Source organism: Epinephelus fuscoguttatus, linkage group LG14 (assembly GCF_011397635.1).
Source record: "Epinephelus fuscoguttatus linkage group LG14, E.fuscoguttatus.final_Chr_v1".
NCBI lineage: Eukaryota > Metazoa > Chordata > Actinopteri > Perciformes > Serranidae > Epinephelus > Epinephelus fuscoguttatus.
Genome location: NC_064765.1, coordinates 8,302,148 through 8,321,399, shown reverse-complemented (window position 1 = coordinate 8,321,399; position 19,252 = coordinate 8,302,148). Strand labels below are relative to the sequence as shown.

At 40.2% G+C, this 19,252-nt stretch overlaps 1 protein-coding gene and 1 gene segment (V, D, J or C); both read left to right on the top strand.

Annotated features, from left to right (window-relative positions):
• Nucleotides 1-19,252, top strand: part of LOC125901233 (M1-specific T cell receptor beta chain-like) — a 115,401-nt gene that overhangs the window by 38,140 nt on the left and 58,009 nt on the right. The window lies entirely within an intron of this gene.
• LOC125901237 (T cell receptor beta variable 29-1-like) lies at nt 4,710-5,553 on the top strand. The segment is given in 2 exon segments: nt 4,710-5,000; nt 5,174-5,553. Coding segments are annotated over 2 exon segments (363 nt in total).

Here is a 19,252-nt window from a genome sequence, read left to right as displayed (position 1 = left end):
AGCAACGACAACACACGGAATCCCCTCTAATGGGGCCCCCCCTACTTGCTGCTGCTTGCGAGTGGCTAGAGGGGGCCTCAAGGGACTGCTGACATTTGGTCTGTAATCAACGACACAACTTGAAACCCCCTTAGAGACACTGCAATGACGACACGTCGGAGACCTCCCTAATGGGGCCCCTACAGCTGACTGAGCTGACCTGCTGCTGCCGGTGCCGTGCGGGCTGCGGCAAAATGAAGCGAACGTATCCCTCAGGGCACGCTAAAAGAAAAAAAAAGTCTTGAAACATCCCTGCTCACAGCTGAGGCATTAAATATTCTCAGTGGTTCCCAAGTTACAAGGCATTCAACACTCTGCTCCAAGGACACCATGCGACTACTAGTACGGCTGAGGTCAATCTAAATAAGTGTAACTGTTGGAAAAGACAGACTGAATGAAAAGTTTCTCAGTATTTACATATTCTCTGATTTCTCTACATCACTTCCTGCCTCCTTCTGATCCACAAAGCTGAGCGATTCTAGCTGGTTCTTCACAATCAACAAGATGCCATCTCCTTTAATCATTTCCATCATCACTGTTGTCTGGATTAAAGGTACTGCACATTTATTCATCTTTTTTCCACATTTATTTTGGAATTAACCATCAAAAATCTTTATTGGTGGAGCAACTGAGGCGGAAGATTTCTTCCACTAATCACGAATCATTGGCTGTTTATTTCTACAATGATTAAAATTGTTTCTCTCTTCACAGGAGTTTACCTCAGTAAGGAAAAACAGGTGTTTCAGACTCCAGATGACCTGTTCTGGACACCAAATACTGAAGTCAACCTGAGCCTCATACATAAAATCCCGAGCTATGACACTATCCTCTGGTATCAGCGCTCAGCAGGAGACACTGCCCTGAAGCTGATCGCCTACGTGTATTATAAAACTCCTAAGATTGAGCCAGGGTTTGAAAACAAATTCAGCTTGAGTGGAGATGGAGAGAAAACAGCTGATCTTCACATCCTGAACCTGAAACACCCTGAAGACAGTGGAGAATATTTCGGTGCAGCAAGTATGCACAGTAATAAAAACAGGGACGCTCTCGTACAAAAACCTCCATAATGATCCAGCAGATAACAACACACCGACAGGAAACCACTGAAACCATGTGACGCCGTATCAAAACTCTGAGAAAAGTCTTCATTATAACTGCTTCATTAGAAAACATGCACTGAAGTGAGGTAGAAATGCAAAAGATAATAACTGTGATAAAATAAACACAATATTCATGCTCAGCTTTCTCCACTGTGCAGAAGTCAAGAAAGAATATATTGAGCCATTGGTGATGTTTTACAAGTTTAGAGCATTGCAACTTAAACTTTGATGACGGGACAATGTCAGGACAAGTATTTTAAGAAAAATAATACTTCTTCTGATTAGGTTATAGGTACATTTTGTTTCTTTCTGATGATACCTTGTTTGTGTGCTGAGTCACTTGTTTGTTTTTTTAAGTTGGTCTGAATCAACAAAATGTATTTGCCCTTTGGTTCTGCTCTGTTTTACTACTTACTTTACTGTCTAATAAAATGTCCAAACATGGATCAAAACCCAAACATTCAATTTACTGTTACCTATGACAGAGAAAAGCAGTAAATCCTCACAAGGGAAAAGCTGATTGACGATTAGGCTTAATTGATTATCAAAACTGTTGCTGTTATTATTCTGTCCACGAGCTTATCAATTAATCAACAAATCATTTGAACTCTACGCTAACGTATTTTAAATACGGTTAACAAAGTTCATTTTTTGTCGTTTTTCAACCCGGGGCTGCACAATGAAACAATAAGCAAAGATGTGTAAACATGAAGTCTTTGGACTAACAGGTAAATAATTCATTGGGACATTTTGGTGACTATCCTCTTGCATTATCAGAATGATGAAAGGGGCCAACGTAGGGTAATTAAATTCTTGGAGACAGAGAGCTTTTTACTGCATTTAATGGATTTTTTCATCTTCTCAGAGAACCTATAAGAAATAACTGGTGAGTGTTGTTGGTTGAGAGGGCAAACAGACCTCATATGTCAGAAATGATGGCACACTGGTGCCAAAAAATAGAAATGTCTAGTACGATAATATTGCCCATGTGTTTGAGATGTACTTGCAGTCATGCAAATGTGGGGCAAGACTAAAATTCTCATCAGGTCTTGAGGGGGAGGTTGGGGCGGGAGTGGTTACCGAGACGTACAAAGTCTGCTGAAATTAAAATAATAATCATTAAAAATGCAAAATACAGTGTACAATAGGGTCCTGAAGAACTGATTCAACCAATAGGTGGAGGCACAGCACTTAGTATGCAGCTTTTACCATGAGGATGTGGCAATGATTTAACCTGCACACACAGACACAACACCCTACTTCAACACCCTACTTCCTTACCCTGAGAGTTATTTGTTTCAGAGAAAAACTTTTCTCACATCAGTGCCCGATCATGTCTTCGTCTATGCAAACCTTTGGCTTCCTTATTATCTGTTTTTATTGTAAGTTCTCATATTTCATACTAAATTAGTCACTTTATACACAGGTATTAATATTTATAAAACACGCTAAACAACATGCTAAACATAAGTATGTTCTTGTTATGCATTAATAATATTTTCTACATCTGTTTTCTTCACAGGTCAGGTGAATGCTGTTATATTTAAACAATTCCCTCCACAGATAGTAAAGGAGGACACTGAGGTCCAGATTAAATGCAGTCATAATGACAATACCCTTCTATCAATGCTCTGGTACCAGCAAAGAGAGGACAACATGTCTATGACCCTCATTGGGTATGGATATGGAACCAGCTCTCCAAACTATGAGGATGAGTTTGACAAAGAATTCGAGCTGACAAGAGAAGACACAGTGACAGGAGCTCTGGTTGTACGCAAAGCAAAGCTGTCACACTCGGCTGTGTATTTCTGCGCTGCCAGTACACAGTGATGTGGCTTAATGCCACTCCCTCACTAAAAACCCTCATCTCCTTCCTGCCTATGAGACGTGTGCATTTTCACAAGAGGTAGAGTCCTTCTTAATACACCGTTGGAGGAAGCAGTGTCTCTACTGCGACAGCACAGACTTGAGGAATGTCTCCAGTTGTGATAGCATTTCTTCTCATCTTGCTTCAATGTAAAGAAATTAGCTGTAAATTTTAATGTGTCGTTAATTTCAAACAGCACTTGTATGAATGTTTTTTCACTGTGGCTTCTGTATATTGACTACTTTATAAAATCTGTGTTCTTCCAACAGATCGAGTTAGAAGTGTGACATTTCAGCCATCTCATCCAAGAATAGTCAACGACACGGCCAGGGTAGAAATTAAATGCAATTATAATAACGACAAGGATGTAATGCTGTGGTACCAGCAAAAAGAGAAAGGTTTGATGACGTTGATTGGATTCAGCTACATCGGCAGCGACCCCAATTATGAGGAGCAGTTTAAGGATCGGTTTGAAATAACAAGAGAAGACATCCGAACAGGAGCTCTGATCATTAACAGTGTGACTCTATCAGACTCTGCTGTGTATTTCTGCGCTGCCAGCACACAGTGATGTGGTTTAATGACACTCCCTCACTAAAAACCCTGCTCTCTTTTTTCTCTTGTTTTCATGCTCAAGATCCTAACAAAATGGTTTAAGGTTTGTATTATAACATACATTTGTTCAACCAAAAATAACCCTTCCATTTTCATTCCTTTAAGAGTCATTCTGACTGATGATAATATAAATGATGTAATACCATGAAACTGCAACATTTTCTGAGACAGTTTTCGTACCGTGAAAATCTCATACCGTTGCAACCCTATTATGATGTCATTAGAGAGTATGTTTTCCTCGCCACTCCCCACAAGCAAAAGCCATGCTTGGCATAAAAAGTTAAGTCATGACAAGAATATGACAAGGCAAAGCAGCAACAACCAACAACATAATAACCCAAACAGTGACATTAGCTAGCTTAGATCACAGTACATTAGTAGCTAGATACCTAGGCTGCTGTTATCTATCCCTACTTCTGTCCTCCAGAATCATTCTTACAGACATGGTGTCAGGACGTACATATAGACAGTGCAGACAGTGTGATCACACTCAGGCCCTTGAATCGGGGGGGGCCCATAGAGGGAGTGGGTCCTCCAACAATGTGTTGGGTGGAGAATGGGCCCCTATGAGTGATTGCCATATTGAAAATATGCCTGTGTTCAAAGAAGAACTGTCATTCAATTAAAAACTGTGCCATTTGCTATATAGGCCCTTGAAAAAGGCAAACCAGTCTCTATCATGTTTCATTTCAATTTCTAACCTTACAAAAAAAACCTTATCTGTACCCATTAAACAACTACTCTATAAAACAACTATTCTATAATGATGGATCGTTATTAACATTGTTAAAGTGAGTTAATCATTTCTTAATTTCTCATTTCCTTTGGTATTTTTTGTTATATACAGATATGTAATGATGCTTGCTGGGTAATATGTATATTGATGTTATACAGTGTCAAGTCTCTGATGATGTAACTAGACGATATGTGCATGATAACATGTAGTGGGGCCCATAGTAACTACCTTACGCCACTGTCTGGCGACTTCAAGACTTAAAACCACCACACCAAGAAAATCCATCACAAAATATATGTATTAATTTTTGTTAAGAATAAAAGCGCAGCAAAGAAGCAGGCAGGAGAGAAAGTATTTGTGACAGGATCAGCTGTGAGCAGAGGAAGAAGGTGGGGAAGAGGAGGTGACGTAGAAGGGAAGACAGTCCTCTTTCAGTTCATCTGTAATAAGCTTGTCAGATCGGAGAAACATGTGAATGCACCACCTCTGATACCAGATTTCAGTGTATGCTAATTGTTCATTTGATATGGAAATAATTCTAAATTATTTTTGTTATTTCTCATCGTTGCACATTTGTTGATTTAAGTTTCCAGGATGCCTCCAGTTTTATACACATTTGGATTTTTACTGCTCGTCCTTACAAGTAAGCCTGACACAATGTTAAATGATTTTTTTTTTCTTTAACACGTGTACCACTGTGTGTTTATGGTACAAATTTTTGTTTTGATTCTAACACTTCAAGATCAATTCCGAAAACTTTTATTGCTTGAATTCAAATTTTACCTCAACAATGACATGAACTGACTTTCTTCACAGGAAAAGTGCAAAGTGTTTCAGTCCAACAGTCCTCTCCTCAAGTTGTAAAGGAAGGGACTGTGGAGCTCACGATAAACTGCAATCATGATGACAGCAGCCTCCAAGTAATGCTGTGGTACCAACACAAACAGAGCAGTCGCTCCATGAGCCTCATCGGGTTTGTAGTCCTCCAGGGTGCTCCATCGTACGAGGACCAGTTTAAAGACTCCAGATTCAAGATAAAAGGAGAAGACACAGGGAAAGGATCTCTGATCATTCAAACAGTGACTCCATCAGACTCAGCTGTGTATTTCTGCGCTGCCAGCACACAGTGATGTGGTTTAATGTTACCCCCTCACTAAAAACCCTGCTCTCTTTTTCTCTCTTGTTTTCATGCTCAAGATCCTGAGAGGAAGGCTGGTAGAATCAGCCTCAACACAGCTTCATTATTGTAAAATAATCCACGGCATTAGTAATGATCTGGAACAATGGTCTACCCTCCCTCCATCTTTACTGGGTCACATTGAAAGTACTCATATGAATGTTCTGCCCAGACTTCTCTACTTATTTCAGATGTTGCCTATAGAAATTCCAAAGTCTACTCTTGATAATTTGAACATTCAAGATAAGTGCCCTAGAATGAAATTCACAATTTTGCAACTAACAAAGCCAGAAGGTGGCCTGAAACTTCCAAATTTAAAATATCATTTTTAGGCTGCACAAATAAAGCCTCTGATAGTATGGATTCAGAATGGTACATACACCCACTGGCTCAATATTTAAAAACATATAAGTACAAAGCCATTGAAAACCCTACCCTTTCTAGATGCCCCTACACACATTGAACTAAGATTTCTCTTAAAATTTGGAATAAAATGAAGTCCCCTTTTGGACTACCAAAGCTAATCTCCTCACTGACAAGTATCCATGAGGACCTTTACACCTCACAGTCTGGATGTTGGCTTTAGAAAATGGCCAGATTATGGACTGATTTATCTGCATCAGTGATTTCACAGTTATAATTTTAAAACATTCGAGGAGTTGAAAAATGACTTTGATCTCCCCTGGACAGATTTCTTTAGATACTTGCAGCTAAGAACTTTTCTGACAACACACAATGAATGGGGTAAACTTATAGGCTAAAGCCCACATCCAATAGCAATCTTTCTAAAAGAAATACAAATGGGAAATGGAGACAAGAAAAAATAGTTAAAGTGTATAAAATATTTTTTATCTATGGATGTACATAACACCCTACAAGTGAGGCGGAGGTGGGAGGCAGAGATGAACATGGTCATATCACAGAGAACTTAGAAGGACGTATGCACGGAGGCACATCTGGTTACTCATTCCAACACATGGAGGGAATTTATATGGAAAATAATTAGATTTTTCAGAACAACAGAAATAGTATCTAAAATGGGTCCAACACATCCCAGTTCATGTTGGAGAAACTGTGGAACATGCACTGCCAATCACACCCATATATGTTGGCAATGTACGAAGTTAAGTTTATACTGGAAAGACATATTTGATGCCCTTAAAGAGATCTTTCAACATGAAATTTCACTAGATCCTTCAGTAGCACTACTGGGTGTTATCTCTGAGATTCTGAATGCACAGGATAAGAAATACCTCTTGCATATATTACTTACAGCAGCCTTAAAGTGTGTAACTATCAGATGGCTGACACCAGACCCTCCCACATATATGGATCCAGAAAGTCTGAGACCTTTATCAGATGGAACAAATGATATTCTCTTTAAAATTACAAACATCCGTCTTTACTGAACAATGGAGCCCTGTCATGCCTCTATTAATAAAGTGAGGTTTATCATCCAGTAAGACTTCGCTAGACTTTTTGCTTCAATATCTCCCCTATGCACATATCATATACATATGTCACTGTCTGTAGTACAGATTTGGCATCTGTACTTTTTTGTGTGATTATAATGTGGACTGGACAGTTATTACATTTATTTTTTTCACTTGCTTAAAAAACAAAACTTTTATCTATTTGAACTTAAATTTTGCTCTTGCTTAATCATGGCTTAACATGTTGGAGTGGATATTTGTGTTTTTATCTTTTTATGTCTTTTACCATTTCTGAATATATTGTATACAAATGTTATATTCAGAAGGATAAAAACGAAAATATACTTTGTACTGTTGTTTAAAGAAAACTAAACAAAAACTGAGTTCAAAAAAAAGCTTTATTATTGTTCTGACATTAAATTAGTTCTTGTGTCCCAGGGGGAGATTATGCGCGAGTTACAGTACTTTCCAAATGGTTTAACAAGTGGGCGGGGCATTGTAGGTTTAAAAAGACCGCTCAATTATGTGATGACCAATCAGGGTCCACTGCGGTCCAACTGTCAGCAGGTTTTCATCCAATCACATCAGCTGGTGAGAACATACTTACAGTAGGCCTACAAGTAATCAGAGAGTAAAGAATTAATAATAAAATATCATATAGTCAACATTAAAATAAAGTAATCAGAAATAATAAACTAATGATAAATAATAATAATAATTCCATAAACCTTTGTTTTTAGTTTCCCACATTCTTTAAAAGTCTCCCAGAATCACTCTTACAGCATTACAGACATCTCTGGTGTCTTTAAGACTTAAAACCACCACAGCAAGAAAATCCATCACAAAATGTATCAATTTTTGATTAGGAATAAAAGTGCAGCAAAGAAGCAGGCAGGAGAGAAAGTATTTGTGACAGGATCAGCTGTGAGCAGAGGAAGAAGGTGGGGAAGAGGAGGTGACATAGAAGGGAAGACAGTCCTCTTTCAGTTCATCTGTAATAAGCTTGTCAGATCAGACAAACATGTGAATGCACCACCTCTGATACCAGATTGCAGTGTATGCTAATTGTTCATTTGATATGGAAATAATTCTGGATCATTTTTGTTATTTCTCATCGTTGCACATTTGTTGATTTAAGTTTCCAGGATGCCTCCAGTTTTATACACATTTGGATTTTTACTGCTCGTCCTTACAAGTAAGCCTGACACAATGTTATATGATTTTTTTTTTTCTTTAACATGTGGACCACTGTGTGTTTATGGTACAAATTCTTGTTTTGATTCTAACATTTCAAGATGAATTCCGAAAACTTTTATTGCTTGAATTCAAATTTTACCTCAACAATGACATGAACTGACTTTCTTCACAGGAAAAGTGCAAAGTGTTACATTCCAACAGTCCTCTCCTCAAGTTGTAAAGGAAGGGACTGTGGAGCTCACAATAAACTGCAATCATGATGGCAGCAACCTCAACTACATGCTGTGGTACCAACAGAAACAGAGCAGTCGCTCCATGAGCCTCATCGGGTTTGTAGTCCTCCAGGGTGCTCCATCGTATGAGGACCAGTTTAAAGACTCCAGATTCAAGATAAAAGGAGAAGACACAGGGAAAGGATCTCTGATCATTCAAACAGTGACTCCATCAGACTCAGCTGTGTATTTCTGCGCTGCCAGCACACAGTGATGTGGTTTAATGTCACCCCCTCACTAAAAACCCTGCTCTGTTTTTTCTCTCTTGTTTTCATGCTCAAGATCCTGAGAGGAAGGCTGGTAGAATCAGCCTCAACACAGCTTCACTATTGTTCTGACATCACTGGCTGTGATTTGAAACAGATTAAACATAATGAGCTTCTTCACAGTCACAAAGTCTCTAAAAAAAAGTACATATGAAAGCATTCAAGTCCTTTTGCTTTTACACAAAACACACATTGGAATGGGGTGGTATTTATGGCTGCAATGTGAGGGCAACAACTGAATGTAACTACACACTCATTTCATCAAAATACATTTCAGATTTCCCGAATGTGTACAAATCAAGTGCTGCTATTTACAGAAAAGCTGGAAACTATGATTTTTTTTTTAGTTTAATTACAAACATTGAATGTACATTCAGTCAGTCACAAAGACCAGACCTATGATGTAGAGAGGCAGAGATATGCCAGTTTAGAGGTACACCATGACGGAGAACCTCCCCTTTATTTTATTGATTTTCAAAGGAGAGACTTTTTACACATACTTTCATTTACAAAATGGTTTCAGGTTGTATTATAGTAATAAACATTTGTTCAACCAAAATGACCTCTTCTGTTTTCATTCCTTCAAGAGCCATTCTGACTGACAAACTAATCTAAAGATAAATTGATACAATCGCAAATTATAGTTATAAGTCATCCCATAAAGCTTTGGTTTCATTCTTACTGTACATTCACACCAGAAGCTTCCAAAGAGGCAACGTCTGTTGCGGACGCCCAAGAAGCACGACTGTCAAAAATATTTGTGGCAGCTTTGGTCGTTCTAGTCGTTCATCACATTAATCATCGAACGTTCGATCGCGGCTTGTCAATTTAAAGGAGCCACAAAGCGGACTACTGACTTAAAAGCAGCGTAGTTGCTGCTTGCTGTTGTCCAGTCAAAAAGCTCATAGTTGGCCTACAGAAAGTCATGTTTGGTCAATGAAAACAGAAAACGTATGTCATCCCATTCAAACCAAGCAAGGAAGACTTGCATGCTACGTTGCAACATTAGCCTGCAATTCTCTCCTCTATTACTAACATTACACACTTTAAAACTCACCAGACCAACCAACTACCTCGGCGACGCAGTCTAAAGCCTCATTCTTTTCATGTTGGTCTCTGTGACCGAACAGTGACACATTATAAAGGACTGAGTGGGCGCGAACGCAAGTAATAAACTTCTCAATATCCAGTGTCGGAACAAGTGTGCTGTAAGAACTAGGGATGGGCAACACAAGCAAAAACACTATTCGAAAATCATGGCAACTATTCGACAATTTTTCGAATAATCGCCCCCCCCTCCCCGAGCCACGCACACACAGATCCATTCATCATTACGCCAGGGCCACACCGCCCGCAGAAGTGCTGCGAAGCGCAGCGCACCGAAATTCTCGCCCGAGCCGGAGCACATTCGTTCACATCAGGCATTTCTCCACGCCAGTCGACAAGCGGTTCTGCTCCCAGCTGTTGTCTCCATCATCTGGCTTGACACATTCGCTCGCGGCTCGCTGCCAGCCATGGAGCTGCGCAGCGCCGCAGGTGTGGATGACACAATGGGTTAACATGGGCGCCGGAAGGAAACTGGCCTCGCTTCTCGGCACTCGACTCGACTATTTGCAGCACTTCCGCGGGCGGTGTGGCCCTGGCGTTACGGTCCCTTGCCGCCTCCTGTGTGCCTCGCTCTCAAATGACTGTGCATACTTGTTGTAGACTTGTGATACAAGCGGGGCCTCACAGAGTTTGCACTGCACCTCATTTTCGTTTATTTTGTCGAAGTTGTTCCACACGGAACTTTTTGATGACTGTAGCAGTCTCTGCATGTTTCTCCTTTTTGTAGAAGAGCATCAAACTAGCTGGTAGCCCATCTCACACCGCTGTAGCAATCCTATACTGCCCTTGTGCGGTTAGGGGCTGAATTGCATGTCAAACAAAGGGGGGAAATAAGGCGGCGAATACTAATAGTCACATTAAAAAATCGATTTTTCAAAAATAAAACGACTATTCGAAATTCGAAAATCGTGACCCATCCCTAGTAAGAACCAAAGTTACATGGCTTGCTGCATTAAAGCGCGTCAGCATTCCGACAGGTTGCCGCCGAACCACGTCAGAGCTCATTACCATAAAGTTAAATGAGTTTTAACTCCCCTCCAGAGCTGCTTTGGTCGCTTTGGTCGCTTTGGTCGCCCAAGACGCACGGCTGACGGCAAGGTCGCCCAAGTTGCCCAAGTCCCCGGGCTATCATTGAAAATGAATGACTTCCGCCGCTGTGGAAGCTCTGGTCGCTTTTGGTGTGAATGTACTGTAAGTCTCCCAGAATCACTCTTAAAGTATGACAGACATGCCTGGTGTCAGGGGCGTACATATAGACAGTGTAGGCAGTGCAGTTGCACTAGGGCCTGTGAGGTGGGGGGCCCATAGAGGGAGTGGGTCCTCCAGCAATGTGTTGGGTGGAGAATGGGCCCTTAGGAGTGATGGCCACATTGAAAATATGCCTGTGTTTAAAGAAGAACTCAATTTAATTAAAAACTGTGCCATTTGCTATATAGGCCCTTGAAAAAGGCAAACCCATCTCTGTCATGTTTAATATACCTTTTTACCTCACAAAATAATATGCTTACTCTATAACTATAAATCAACTATTCTATTAAACAGCTCTTCTAGAATTATTAATCATTGTTAAAGTTGTTAAATTAATCGTTTCTTAATTTACCATTTTCTTTGGTATTTTTATACAGATATATAATGATGCTTGCGGGTAATGTATATATGTTATACAATGTCAAGTCTCTGATCATGTAACTAGACGACATGTGCATGATAGAGTGCAGTGGAGTCCATAGTAAAACCTTACACCACTGTCTGGTGTCTTTACGACTTAAAACCACACCAAGAAAATCCATCACAAAATATATTAATTTGTCATCAGGAATAAAAGAGCAGCAAAGAAGCAGGCAGGAAAAAAAGTATTTGTGACAGGATCAACTGTGAGCAGAGGAAGAAGGTGGGGAAGAGGAGGTGACGTAGAAGGGAAGACAGTCCTCTTTCAGTTCATCTGTAATAAGCTTGTCAGATCAGAGAAACATGTGAATGTTGCACATTTGTTGATTTAAGTTTCCAGGATGCCTCCAGTTTTATACACATTTGGATTTTTACTGCTCGTCCTTACAAGTAAGCCTGACACAGTGTTAAATGATTTTATTCTTTAACATGTGGACCACTGTGTGTTTATGGTACAAATTTGTTTTGATTTTTCTAAGATTTCAAGATAAACTCAAAAAACTTTTATTGCTTGAATTCAAATTTTACCTCAACAATGACATGAACTGACTTTCTTCACAGGAAAAGTGCAAAGTGTTACATTCCAACAGTCCTCTCCTCAAGTTGTAAAGGAAGGGACTGTGGAGCTCACGATAAACTGCAATCATGATGGCAGCAGCCTCACCAATATGCTGTGGTACCAACAGAAACAGAGCAGTCGCTCTATGAGCCTCATCGGGTACGTAGTCCGCCAGGGTGATCCAGTCTACGAGGACCAGTTTAAAGACTCCAGATTCAAGATAAAAGGAGAAGACACAGGGAAAGGATCTCTGATCATTCAAACAGTGACTTCAACAGACTCAGCTGTGTATTTCTGCGCTGCCAGCACACAGTGATGTGGTTTAATGTCACCCCCTCACTAAAAACCCTGCTCTATTTTTTCTCTCTTGTTTTCATGCTCAAGATCCTGAGAGGAAGGCTGGTAGAATCAGCCTCAACACAGCTTCATTATTGTTCTGACATTAACACTGACTGTGATTTGAAACAGATTAAACATAATGAGCTTCTTCACAGTCACAGAGTTTAAAAGAAGAATGTATATATGACAGCCAGGGTAGGAAATTAGCACCAGCCATCAGCCAAATGCTGGTAAAATATACAAGTGGCTGCTAGATTGGCTTTACTCACCAGCCCAAAAACAATGGTAATCTATGAAGTGGCTGGTAGACTTCTGAATCCACCAGCCACAGTGGCAGGTGGGCAAAAAAGTTAACTTCAAACCCTGATGAAAGCATTCAAGTTATTTTGCTTAGACACAAGACACACATTGGAATGGGGTGGTATTTATGGCTGCAATGTGAGGGCAACAACTGAATGTAACTACACACTCATTTCATCAAATACATTACAGATTTCCCCAATGTGTACAAATCAAGTGCTGCCATTTCAAGGAAAGCTGACAGACCAATACATGAGTCCTTGTACATTCAGTCAGTCACAAAGACCAGACCTATGATGTAGAGAGGCAGAGATATGCCAGTTTAGAGGTACACCATGACGGAGAACCTCCCCTTTATTTTATTGATTTTCAAAGGAGAGACTTTTTACACATACTTTCATTTACAAAATGGTTTCAGGTTTGTATTATAGTAATAAACATTTGTTCAACCAAAATAACCTCTTCTGTTTTCATTCCCTCAAGAGCCATTCTGACTGACAAACTAATCTAAAGATAAATTGATACAATCGCAAATTCTAGTTAAAGTCATCCCATAAAGCTTTGGTTTAATTCTTACTGTACATTCACACCAGAAGCTTCCAAAGAGGCAACGTCTGTTGCAGACACCCAAGAAGCACGACTGTCAAAAATATGTGTGGCAGCTTTGGTCGTTCTAGTCGTTCATCACATTAATCATCGAACGTTCGATCGTGCTTGTCAATTTAAAGGAGCCACAAAGCGGACTACTGACTTAAAAGCAGCGTAGTTGCTGCTTGCTGTTGTCCAGTCAAAAAGCTCATAGTTGGCCTACAGAAAGTCATGTTTGGTCAATGAAAACAGAAAACGTATGTCATCCCATTCAAACTAAGCAAGGAAGACTTGCATGCTACGCTGCAACATTAGCCTGCAATTCTCTCCTCTATTACTAACATTACACACTTTAAAACTCACCAGACCAACCAACTACCTCGGCGACGCAGTCTAAAGCCTCATTCTTTTCATGTTGGTCTCTGTGACCGAACAGTGACACATTATAAAGGACTGAGTGGGCGCGAACGCAAGTAATAAACTTCTCAATATCCAGTGTCGGAACAAGTGTGCTGTAAGAACTAGGGATGGGCAACACAAGCAAAAACACTATTCGAAAATCATGGCAACTATTCGACAATTTTTCGAATAATCGCCCCCCCCCTCCCGGAGCCACGCACACACAGATCCATTCATCATTACGCCAGGGCCACACCGCCCGCGGAAGTGCTGCGAAGCGCAGCGCACTGAAATTCTCGCCCGAGCCGGAGCACATCCGTTCACATCAGGCATTTCTCCACGCCAGTCGACAAGCGGTTCTGCTCCCAGCTGTTGTCTCCATCACCTGGCTTGACACATTCGCTCGCGGCTCGCTGCCAGCCATGGAGCTGCGCAGCGCCGCAGGTGTGGATGACACAATGGGTTAACAAGGGCGCCGGAAGGAAACTGGCCTCGCTTCTCGGCACTCGACTCGACTATTTGCAGCACTTCCGCGGGCGGTGTGGCCCTGGCGTTACGGTCCCTTGCCGCCTCCTGTGTGCCTCGCTCTCAAATGACTGTGCATACTTGTTGTAGACTTGTGATACAAGCGGGGCCTCACAGAGTTTGCACTGCACCTCATTTTCGTTTATTTTGTCGAAGTTGTTCCACACGGAACTTTTTGATGACTGTAGCAGTCTCTGCATGTTTCTCCTTTTTGTAGAAGAGCATCAAACTAGCTGGTAGCCCATCTCACACCGCTGTAGCAATCCTATACTGCCCTTGTGCGGTTAGGGGCTGAATTGCATGTCAAACAAAGGGGGGAAATAAGGCGGCGAATACTAATAGTCACATTAAAAAAATCGATTTTTCAAAAATAAAACGACTATTCGAAATTCGAAAATCGTGACCCATCCCTAGTAAGAACCAAAGTTACATGGCTTGTTCTCTGGGACCCGCTTCATTAAAGCGCGTCAGCATTCCGACAGGTTGCCGCCGAACCACGTCAGAGCTCATTACCATAAAGTTAAATGAGTTTTAACTCCCCTCCAGAGCTGCTTTGGTCGCTTTGGTCGCTTTGGTCGCCCAAGACGCGCAGCTGACGGCAAGGTCGCCCAAGTTGCCCAAGTCGCCGGGCTATCATTGAAAATTAATGACTTCCGCCGCTGTGGAAGCTCTGGTCGCTTTTGGTGTGAACGTACTGTAAGTCTCCCAGAATCACTCTTAAAGTATGACAGACATGCCTGGTGTCAGGGGCGTACATATAGACAGTGTAGGCAGTGCAGTTGCACTAGGGCCTGTGAGGTGGGGGGCCCATAGAGGGAGTGGGTCCTCCAACAATGTGTTGGGTGGAGAATGGGCCCTTAGGAGTGATTGCCACATTGAAAATATGCCTGTGTTCAAAGAAGAACTCAATTTAATTAAAAACTGTGCCATTTGCTATATAGGCCCTTGAAAAAGGCAAACCCATCTCTGTCATGTTTAATATACCTTTTTACCTCACAAAATAATATGCTTACTCTATAACTATAAATCAACTATTCTATTAAACAGCTCTTCTAGAATTATTAATCATTGTTAAGATTGTTAAATTAATCGTTTCTTAATTTCCCATTTTCTTTGGTATTTTTATACAGATATATAATGATGCTTGCGGGTAATGTATATATGTTATACAATGTCAAGTCTCTGATCATGTAACTAGACGACATGTGCATGATAGAGTGCAGTGGAGTCCATAGTAAAACCTTACACCACTGTCTGGTGTCTTTACGACTTAAAACCACACCAAGAAAATCCATCACAAAATATATTAATTTGTCATCAGGAATAAAAGAGCAGCAAAGAAGCAGGCAGGAGAGAAAGTATTTGTGACAGGATCAACTGTGAGCAGAGGAAGAAGGTGGGGAAGAGGAGGTGACGTAGAAGGGAAGACAGTCCTCTTTCAGTTCATCTGTAATAAGCTTGTCAGATCAGACAAACATGTGAATGTTGCACATTTGTTGATTTAAGTTTCCAGGATGCCTCCAGTTTTATACACATTTGGATTTTTACTGCTCGTCCTTACAAGTAAGCCTGACACAGTGTTAAATGATTTTATTCTTTAACATGTGGACCACTGTGTGTTCATGGTACAAATTTGTTTTGATTTTTCTAAGATTTCAAGATAAATTCTTAAAACTTTTATTGCTTGAATTCAAATTTTACCTCAACAATGACATGAACTGACTTTCTTCACAGGAAAAGTGCAAAGTGTTTCATTCCAACAGTCCTCTCCTCAAGTTGTAAAGGAAGGGACTGTGGAGCTCACGATAAACTGCAATCATGATGGCAGCAACCTCAACACTATGCTGTGGTACCAACAGAAACAGAGCAGTCGCTCTATGAGCCTCATCGGGTACGTATACCCCCCGAATGATCCAGACTACGAGGACCAGTTTAAAGACTCCAGATTCAAGATAAAAGGAGAAGACACAGGGAAAGGATCTCTGATCATTCAAACAGTGACTTCAACAGACTCAGCTGTGTATTTCTGCGCTGCCAGCACACAGTGATGTGGTTTAATGTCACCCCCTCACTAAAAACCCTGCTCTATTTTTTCTCTCTTGTTTTCATGCTCAAGATCCTGAGAGGAAGGCTGGTAGAATCAGCCTCAACACAGCTTCATTATTGTTCTGACATCAACACTGGCTGTGATTTGAAACAGATTAAACATAATGAGCTTCTTCACAGTCACAGAGTTTAAATGGATAATGTATATATGACAGCCAGGGTAGGAAATTAGCACCAGCCATCAGCCAAATGCTGGTAAAATATACAAGTGGCTGCTAGATTGGCTTTACTCACCAGCCCAAAAACAATGGTAATCTATGAAGTGGCTGGTAGATTTCTGAATCCACCAGCCACAGTGGCAGGTGGGCAAAAAAGTTAACTTCAAACCCTGATGAAAGCATTCAAGTTATTTTGCTTAGACACAAAACACACATTGGAATGGGGTGGTATTTATGGCTGCAATGTGAGGGCAACAACTGAATGTAACTACACACTCATTTCATCAAATACATTACAGATTTCCCCAATGTGTACAAATCAAGTGCTGCCATTTCAAGGAAAGCTGACAGACCAATACATGAGTCCTTGTACATTCAGTCAGTCACAAAGACCAGACCTATGATGTAGAGAGGCAGAGATATGCCAGTTTAGAGGTACACCATGACGGAGAACCTCCCCTTTATTTTATTGATTTTCAAAGGAGAGACTTTTTACACATACTTTCATTTACAAAATGGTTTCAGGTTTGTATTATAGTAATAAACATTTGTTCAACCAAAATGACCTCTTCTGTTTTCATTCCTTCAAGAGCCATTCTGACTGACAATCTAAAGATCAATTGATACAGTCGCAATTTATAGTTAAAGTCATCCCATAAAGCTTTGGTTTCATTCTTACTGGACGTTCACACCAGAAGCCCCAGTCATTTTCACTCACGGACTGCCAACATGGTGGTGTAAACAAACCGAGTCACGTGACGTCCGGAGCTCTATACGGCTGATTAAAATTTGTAAGTCCCATTGCTGTGTGGGCATGAATTGAGTTATTTTGCATTGTTATTTTGGAGACCCCCCACGAACCTCAGTGTATAGTTCGAACCCTGATGCACAGGATAAGAAATACCTCTTGCATATATTACTTACAGCAGCCTTAAAGTGTGTAACTATCAGATGGCTGACACCAGACCCTCCCACATATATGGATCCAGAAAGTCTGAGACCTTTATCAGATGGAACAAATGATATTCTCTTTAAGACTACAAACATCCGTCTTCACTAAACGATGGAGCCCTGTCATGCCTCTATTAATAAAGTGAGGTTTATCATCCAGTAAGACTTCGCTAGACTTTTTGCTTCAATATCTCCCCTATGCACATATCATATACATATGTCACTGTCTGTAGTACAGATTTGGCATCTGTACTTTTTTGTGTGATTATAATGTGGACTGGACAGTTATTATTTGGATTTTTTTCACTTCCTTAAAAACACTTATCTATTTCAACTTAAATTTTGCTCTTGCTAAATAATGGCTGAACATGTTGGAGTGGATATTTGTCTTTTCATCTTTTTATGTTTATGTTCAAACCATTTCTGAACATATTGCAAACAAATGTTATATACAGCTGGAAAAACAACGAAAATGTATACTTTGTACTGTTGTTTAAAGAAAACTAAACAAAAACTGAGTTAAAAAAAAAATAATAATAATAATAAGCTTTATTATTGTTCTGACATTAAATTAGTTCTTATGTCCAATAGACCTTTTTCACGACAGACATTTTGACATGTCAGAGTAGGAGCAACATAGGTGTGTTCAATGACACTAATGACAGCTGCATTCCACTTAGGGGAGACCCTGGTATTGTCCATGTTGGCTAAATGTTACTAGCTTACTGGGACACTGAATGGAACTCAGCCATCCTTAATGTTATCAATTTCACCTGTGCTTTTTCTACTGACACAAGTCAAAATGTCTGCTGCGAAAAAGGTCCATGGGGGAGTTTCAGCGGGAGTTACCTTACTTTCCAAATAGTTAAACAAGTGGGTGGGGCATTGTATGTTTAAAAAGACTGCCCAATTATATGGTGACCAATCAGAGAACATATTTACAGTAGGCCTACAAGTGATCAGAAAGTAAACAATAAATGATAAAATATCATATAGTCAACATTACAATAAAGTAATCAGAAATCAAAAAATAATGATAAATGATAATAATAATTCCATACATCTTTGTTTTTAGTTTCCCACATTCTTTAAAAGTCTCCCAGAATCACTCTCACAGCATTACAGACATCTCTGGTGTCTTTAAGACTTGAAACCACCACAGCAAGAAAATCCATCACAAAAAGTGCAGCAAAGAAGCAGGCAGGAGAGAAAGTATTTGTGACAGGATCAGCTGTGAGCAGAGGAAGAAGGTGGGGAAGAGGAGGTGACGTAGAAGGGAAGACAGTCCTCTTTCAGTTCATCTGTAATAAGCTTGTCAGATCAGACAAACATGTGAATGCACCACCTCTGATACCAGATTTCAGTGTATGCTAATTGTTCATTTGATATGGAAATAATTCTGGATCATTTTTGTTATTTCTCATCGTTGCACATTTGTTGATTTAAGTTTCCAGGATGCCTCCAGTTTTATACACATTTGGATTTTTACTGCTCGTCCTTACAAGTAAGCCTGACACAGTGTTATATGATTTTATATGATTTTTTTTTTCTTTAACATGTGGACCACTGTGTGTTTATGGTACAAATTTTTGTTTTGATTCTAACATTTCAAGATAAATTCCAAAAACTTTTATTGCTTGAATTCAAATTTCACCTCAACAATGACATGAACTGACTTTCTTCACAGGAAAAGTGCAAAGTGTTTCATTCCAACAGTCCTCTCCTCAAGTTGTAAAGGAAGGGACTGTGGAGCTCACGATAAACTGCAATCATGATGACAGCAACCTCCAAACTTTGCTGTGGTACCAACAGAAACAGAGCAGTCGCTCTATGAGCCTCATCGGGTACGT